At 41.8% G+C, this 7,718-nt stretch overlaps 1 protein-coding gene and 1 long non-coding RNA gene across 2 annotated transcripts; one reads left to right on the plus strand and one right to left on the minus strand.

Annotated features, from left to right (window-relative positions):
• The first annotated feature begins 659 nt into the window (after positions 1-659).
• LOC136180366 (lysozyme g-like) lies at positions 660-4,873 on the plus strand. Its single transcript, XM_065959626.1, has 5 exons — positions 660-878; positions 2,224-2,319; positions 2,405-2,607; positions 4,072-4,222; positions 4,312-4,873. Exons 1-5 carry the CDS (start codon positions 869-871, stop codon positions 4,482-4,484), a joined length of 633 nt encoding a protein of 210 aa, XP_065815698.1. The 5' UTR covers positions 660-868; the 3' UTR covers positions 4,485-4,873.
• Positions 4,714-7,105, minus strand: LOC136180368 (uncharacterized). Its single transcript, XR_010667056.1, has 4 exons — positions 6,971-7,105; positions 6,746-6,795; positions 5,877-5,944; positions 4,714-4,845 (listed from the first exon to the last, which is right to left on the minus strand). It is a non-coding gene; the product is annotated as an uncharacterized lncRNA (long non-coding RNA).
• Between the last annotated feature and the right edge of the window lie 613 nt (positions 7,106-7,718).

Here is a 7,718-nt window from a genome sequence, read left to right on the forward strand (position 1 = left end):
TTTGGATAGGCTTATTAGTGCATGTGCCCGCTATAAGCTTCCAGGGACAGTGGGGGTCCCCAGTGTCTACCGCTTTACTTTGGTGGTCTCCAGCTGAAACATTTAGGAACCCCTGGTATAGCTGATATGTCTGTAGAAGGCAGCTGATTTACAAGAAACACACCTCAGTTGATCTGCCTTGTACATTTTTTTTCTGCAGAGTTTCCATCTTCCTGTAGCAGGAAGTAAACACAAGTCCCCGCCTTTATAGGGCATGTATACTGGTTGCTGTTGGTTTCTTTATTATTCCATACGTATATGAACTCCTTATCTTATCCCACCTTTATCTGCAACTGTAGATCATTATAGAGCCCTACCGGGTGGTAGTATCAGGTCAGGTGGTGCTGAAAGATATCTCAGGTAATAACTGACTAAACATGAGGAAGTCATAGTGAAACTGAAGGTGGAAAAGTCACCCATATGCTCATCACATCATATGATCTCTGTGAAAAACAATCAAAAAACATGTTAAAGTTCAGTTTACATGCTTTGTTAAATAATCTGTGATCAATGATAATACTTATACTGTGTGCTTCAAGTGGACCGCCTGACCACAAAAAGAGAAGCGGTAAGAGCTTGTGCTGTTCCTGCTGGGTTTCATAAAACTTCTTATACAATGGAAACACTGGTATGTACAGTCAGAGCTGTGCAAGCCAGCTATCAAGAGCAGAGGAAGGGAGGGGGAAGTCTTTTGGCAAGATGAAGCCGAGATAGTGGACCTATAACAACCGGTCACTAAACCCATCCTGCAAAAAGAACAAACAGTGTGACACAGCTCAGTGCGTTACAGGCTTCATCCTCGGCTTCAAGTGAACCGTCTGAACACAAAATGGGGAGCGGTAAGAGCTTGTGCTGTTCATGCTGGGTTTTTAAAAAACTTCTTATGCAGTCAGAGCTGTGCAGTAATTTCTCATCTTCTTCTTGTTGATTATTTTCACTTTTCAAATGTTCTTCATTCATAACGTTCAGCTGGGCTTACAACTTGCTTTCATCAGTTGGACAGTAAAGTCTGTTTATCAAACCTTTTTTATATCTGTGTGGGTTCTCAGTCATGCAGGTCATGGTAAATATGAAGCTTGATCCAAAGGCAACAGGACTTGGTTAAATATCCAAGTATATCGTGAAGGATTTTAACTTGCTGATGATCTGCCAAAGCAGAGAGATCGTAGAACCGGGCTAATGTGTTTATTCTCTCATGCTGCAGTTTATGGTCCGACACAGACGCGTCTCCCTCCCCTTCTGTTTCCTTCTGTCCCCTTCTGCTCCTCAGTGGTGAAAACAAAACGTAAAAGTAAAGTCCGCAAAAACCACTTCATCCCGGTTATATGCAACTGTTGTGATATTTTTCCAAACCTGAAGCGGCGTGAGCAACAGTTAACTTATCTGCATAGTTTGGAAAGTTAAGTTTATATCTCAGATAGCGACACAAGAAAGGAGCTGGAGAGACGTTAACAGTCTGCAGAGAGTCAGACAGAGAGGAGCGCAGACAGACAGTGAGGGGAGATATAACCCCGGTGTTTCAAACGTTGCTGTCGGTGTTTTCTGCTCTCTCTCAGTTTTTAAAAGTTACTAACACGCCTCTCCACTCGAAGCTCACTTGTTGTGATAACGGAACCTATAGGGATTAGGCTAAATGACGTTATGGAACGGAGGGAGGCGATCATATCAGCGAGGTCCGGACCTCGGATGTTAATTTTTTTAACAGTAGGCCAACAATCACTTATTTCTATACTTTGATTTCTATGCATGCAGATGAAGTGATGTCATTCAGCAGCTCTTTGTCCTCTCGTTCAGTGTGCAGCAGGCAGGTGAGGGTGAGTAACCATGGTGACTGTTTGTCAGTCAATCAACGATGTCCCGCCCCCTCTATGAATAAAACTCTTCTGTCAGTAAAATTTACTTTGACCATGTGTCACAGAATTAAAACATTCTGTATTATGTTTGATTATATATAAATAAAACTAAAGTTAGTCTAATGATGTCATAAAGACAACAAAGGCTGCAGAGCCTGTATGAAGCTCCAGCTGTAGGAACTCTGCAGGGCTACAATAGAACAGAAAGACAAGAACTTGAAGTCTACATGTTTTTAAATGAATGCATCACTGCGAAAGACATTTATGATGTGAGTGCATATGTGAAAACGCCTAATGTTGATTGAAACTAATATGATAAACTGATCATTAGGGTATTCACATGGAGACTACGGAGACATCATGAAGTTTAAGTCTTCTGGAGCTTCAGATATAACAGCCCAGCAGGACGGGCCGACGCGGACTAAAGGTAAACACTGCAGTACAACACAAGAGGACTTCAACGTTACTATGTTGTGCTGAGTAATTATTCCCGTTGTTTGATCTCTTTCAAGGTGTGGACGCATCTCATGCACTGGCAAAGAAAGATTGGGAAAGAATGAATAAGTACAAGGATGACATCTTCTCTGTAGCAGCTCATCATAAAGTCGATCCGGCTGTTATTGCTGGCATCATCTCCAGAGAGTCCCGGGCCGGAAATACAATAAAGGACAATGGAGGCTGGGGAGACCATTTCAAAGCCTGGGGACTGATGCAGGTTTTTACAAATATCTATGTATTACTCACACTGGAGCCTTGCATGTAGACGGTGGTGATTCCAGAGTCTGTTGGGGCCCTAGGCGAAAAATAATTGGGCGGCCCTCCTACCGGCGTTCATCACCATTACGTCTCCCAGTGTCTCGACGCTTACTCCTCTTCCTCTTTTTCTCTCCTATAGACTAATAATTCCTCTTCATTTTTCTTTATTGACTGTCATTGACAAACACTGGTTTTAACAGCAATAATTCATGCAACGCTAAGCAGGGCAACGAGAGTGAGTGCTGACTGATGGGGCCCCCTTAAGGCCCTGACACACCAAGGAGACCGTCTGCCGTTGATCCGTCGCTGAGCAGTCGTCGCCCTCGTTTTTGCTTCGTGTTCAGCTCCATCGATACCCATCGGCCCTAGTTGGCCTTTTTTTGGCCGATTCCACATCGATTGAATCGACGTGAGCCGGCGCGGTTGGGGGTAGGAATCTCTCTGATTGGCTGTTCAGCTAAACGAAACAAGAGAGCCAGAGCATGGGAAGAAATACGGAAGCGCCTCTTCTATTCTTGTTCCAATAATTTAAAGGCTGAATATGAGATTTTTCACACTTCAATGTAATAGAAATCAAGTATATAAAAGTTGTTTAATTGAGGGACTAGAGAAAAGAAGAATAACATACTGTACTCACTGCTTAACTGTGTTTCTAGATCACGCTCATTTCAGGTAAATTTACATGCAGTGTGAAGATACGAGCAGAATAAAGATCGCTAGCATTAGCATGCTAACACAACAATGCAGCGTGAGTTGTTTTGGTTTCATGCTGGTGCTCAAGGGCGACATCTGCTGGATCAAAAAATCGCATATTCTGCCTTTAAGGTCCAAGGGCTGACAACACCAGCGGCATTTTTTACTTTTTATCAGACATTAATCTCCATTAGAAGTACCTATATTATGAGTGTTGAACGACAGCGGTGAGAAAATTGTCTTCTTGTATCACGGTTTAGTTTTCTGCGTTCTTCCTCATCCACTTCCGGTTTCCCCTTTTTGGAATGACGATTACAGACTAGAGAGTTATTTCCTTCTTACGCATGCGCAGAACGTACGTGGAGGTTGGTCGGCAGCTGTAGTCTTTGCGGTGTGTTCTAGTGCAACTTTTTGGCCAAGACAAAAGGAGTCGTGCGCTGATGTTGTGCTCGGACACGATGCTTCCTCTCTGGCAGCGTCATGAAGAATCACGGCTGAGAGCTCCCCCTTCCGGCCTCGGCAGGCATTACTAATCAATCCAAAACATTATCTTTCAATAGACTCTACAGGTAGATCACAGATTAACAACTTCTGACAGACAGATATCTGCATATTTTAACCAGAAACTATCTCTTTACAGAGATACCTATCCTTTATTCATTTCCACTTGTCAAGGCCACAACTACTGATGTGAGAATTACTAACACCTGAGTTGTTGTTGTCTCTGTAGGTTGATGTCCATCCAGACGGAGGAAACCACAAAAAAATAGGCGCATGGGACAGTAGGGCGCACCTGTTCCAAGCTACAGGGATCTTGGTTGATTTCATCAAAAAGATCCGTAAAAAATATCCAGACTGGAGCAAAGAGTATCAGCTGGAAGGTTTGTTTTACTGAACCATGCAGTGGACTTTCAAAAGCTCAACCCTCTTCACACAATCAATCTGATCTTACTTTTATTTGATTCCACAGGAGGGATTGCAGCCTACAACTGCGGGGATGGAAAAGTCGACCCTAAAGACGCGGATAAAAACACGACAGGTGGAGACTACGCCAATGATGTTTTGGCCAGAGCTCAGTGGTACCGAGAGAAATACAATCCTAAGACTTTTTGGGGGTCCGTTTGGGGGTTCTTTTCTGAATAGCAAACTACAAAACAGAAAAAAACACTGATGATGTTTCTACTAATCTGGCCCAAAGTGAGAAGATTCTGAAAGAAATGTATAAAATAATAATCTCTGTATCCTCCCGTACTACTTACTAAAACTGCTCTGCTGGTGAAGATTAGATACCGCCCAGTTAGGCGCGTAGCTGACATGATTGACAGGTGGGCGTGATGTAACGGTTTGTTAGGAGGTTTAAAACCCGCCTCAGCTCCAGCTCTCAGCCTGTCGTTAGGCTGACTGAAAGTTAGGCTGTGACAGGATTTCCAGCATGGCGGCTGCTGCCGATGATCCTTCGGAGCCCTCTGCAGGAACAGATGGGTGACGTCTGTTGTGGATTTTTCTGTTGGTAATAAAAGATCTCAAGTCAACGTCTTTTGTCTTTGAGTATTTTATTACATAAAATAAGAGTTCTTTTGCAAAAGGGGTAATCAGCTACAAAAGTAACGTCAGTCACAAGTGCATCAAAGATTCCTGGGGCAGTCCCGGTTGCAGAGCATATTTATGCATTCACATGGTGTAGGTATATTGCATATACATGAGTAACACAATGTCATTGGTTTCAGCTTGCCCTAGTGGCTATGCCTTCTATAGTCTGCACGAAAATAGACTCGCTGTGTATTTGAAACGGAACAGAGCGCAGTGCCGTCGGTGACACGCGCCAGAGACGGACTGCAGCGCGCTGTGTGACCACAATGATTGACTAGAGTGGAGGCTAAGTCAAACGTAGTGCGTGGAGCTGACGGTCCGCGGCACGCACGGAGTATGTGTGAATTGGGCTTTAGCTACCCTGATCCCCCTCCTCAGCTTGTTCCTGGCCTGTTGTTCAGGTCTCTGTTCCCACTCCTGTAGGCCTCCTCCTTGGCCTGACGCAGCTTCCTAAGTTGCTTGCTGTTGTTGTATGTGCAGAAGGTCCTGGTCTGGACCAGTGGGCGTGACTTTAGCTGTTTTCACTCAACGCTCTTGAAGCCAAAATATGCCCCTTACGGGCGCTTCCATCTTTCGATTTTGACGTCATTTGGAGCCAGGGTCTGCGCAGTAGGATCCGGTGGGAGGAGCCCTGGTAACACGCCCCGCCCCATTTAGCGTACTGCCCTGATTATTTTAAACTGTCATCACATGGGCCAGCCTGATAAATTAAACTAAAGTTAAATATTTTCATGACATAAATTACAATAATTAACTTTTGCCTATGACTTAGTAGCCAGGGATGTGAGCTAACAGGTGAAAACTGAAACAGCAGAATCAACCTGAGAGGCAGAAATCAGAGGCTTGTATATTTTAATATACATAGAGTTTATATTAACTCCGTGTTAGAAAGGACTGTGGATTACTTAGTATGAGTATGTAGGACTCCACCTTCTATCACTTTACCTGATAGAGTGATTCTTGTGTGTCTTGTACATGGAAGCCAATTGTCCTCTCTCTTCAAGTCAGTGTACCTATAGACAGGGACAGACAGATGAGCAGAACCGGTTCATACTGGTTTTTGTTAGCCATGAAAACTTTTATTTCTGAAGCGCAAACACTTCAACACATTTAGTTTAGACAAAACTCACTTTAGACACTAGGTGGCAGTATTTGGCTGTTGTTTAAGTTATTGATCAGTATTTGGGTCAGTTGTTGTATCTGAAGCAAGTTCAACATATCCAGGCTTCCTTTGAGAAAGCTGGTTCAGCAAAGCCAGAAGCCCCAGATAAAGATATCTGATAGCATGAGCTGATTATGAACTTTGTCTGTTAACTCAGGCGTTCTGCTTAAGGCTCTCAGCGTGTCACAGAAAGGGCGCGTGTGAAACGTCTTTTGACCATTCTTATTCACAAAAGCATCAAGTGCAGGCGGTCCAATATGATGAGGTGTGATGATGAAGTTAAAGTGGTAGAACAGGATACTGCAACTGCTGATAAGGAATAAGAAAACAATCCTGCAGAAAAGTATTGTGTTCATTTGTACATGAATGTAATGATTTTACCACACACTGCACCACAGTGTCTCCTGTTGATTTCTTAAGTTACAGATACTCACAGTACAACTGTACAACTGTGAAACTTAAACAGTGAGACATGATTTCAGCAGTGTGAGCAGAAACTGCAGTCAGTTGGATTCTTGTGCTTCATGACAAATATGCAGAAGTAGCTTCAGTATTTGGCTAAAAAAAAAATTAATTCAATGTACTGATTTGGTGTTGTGTGGTAATTACACATTAAACAAATCAGACAGCCAATTTGTGTGCAGAACCTCACCGGAGCTGGAATCAGAGTCTGGACTGTTGTTTCCTTTGGGCATTGATTTCCTTGAAGACAGAAAGAAGAACAATATAAACATGAACTAGACTTCTTGCAGAACCATAGAGGCTGTTAAACTCTTCTGCTAGTCTGCTTTACAGGATTATAAATTGCTACTAAAATTACTTTGATGCCGATAGCGGTTACAATAAAATGGTCCAATCATATGAGAGATAATTTTACCTTTGAGTCCTATGTGAAGACGTTCTCTTCAGAATCAGCACTGCAAAGACAAGATGATGGCGTCCACCTTCACAACGTGCTGCTTCAGTCTTCTGGCTTCATCATGGTCACCTACAGGAACACCACAGAAATGCAATCAAAGTACTTCATTTTATTTAAGAATTTCATCTTTTTAGCTATAATTCCTCAAAAAGATTTGAGACTGCTTTGTTATTTGAGAGGTTAAAATTTAAGTCTAAAACTAAAAAGTTATAACAAACAAATATGATAATGAAATAACCAAAAGAGCATTTTAAATGAATCTTGTTGAACAGAAATAGTGTTAAAAACAGGAAAGTTATTATATGACATATGAATCACATAATCATGGAGCAAAGCAAGAAGAGTATTCTGAACTAATTCTGAATAATCTGAACCAAAGTCACAACAAATCAACTGTAAACTATTGAATTGACTCCTGGTAGTGTGCTGAAGTCTTGAATATTAACTAAAGTAAATTAACACTAAAGTCAACCTGTTGAAGTCTTAAATATTAACTAAAGTAAATTAACACTAAAGTCAACCTGTTGAAGTCTTAAATATTAACTAAAGTAAAATAACACTAAAGTCAACCTGTTGAAGTCTTAAATATTAACTAAAGTAAATTAACACTAAAGTCAACCTGTTGAAGTCTTAAATATTAACTAAAGTAAATTAACACTAAAGTCAACCTGTTGAAGTCTTAAATATTAACTAAAGTAAATTAACA

Source organism: Labrus bergylta, chromosome 1 (assembly GCF_963930695.1).
Source record: "Labrus bergylta chromosome 1, fLabBer1.1, whole genome shotgun sequence".
Lineage (NCBI taxonomy): Eukaryota > Metazoa > Chordata > Actinopteri > Labriformes > Labridae > Labrus > Labrus bergylta.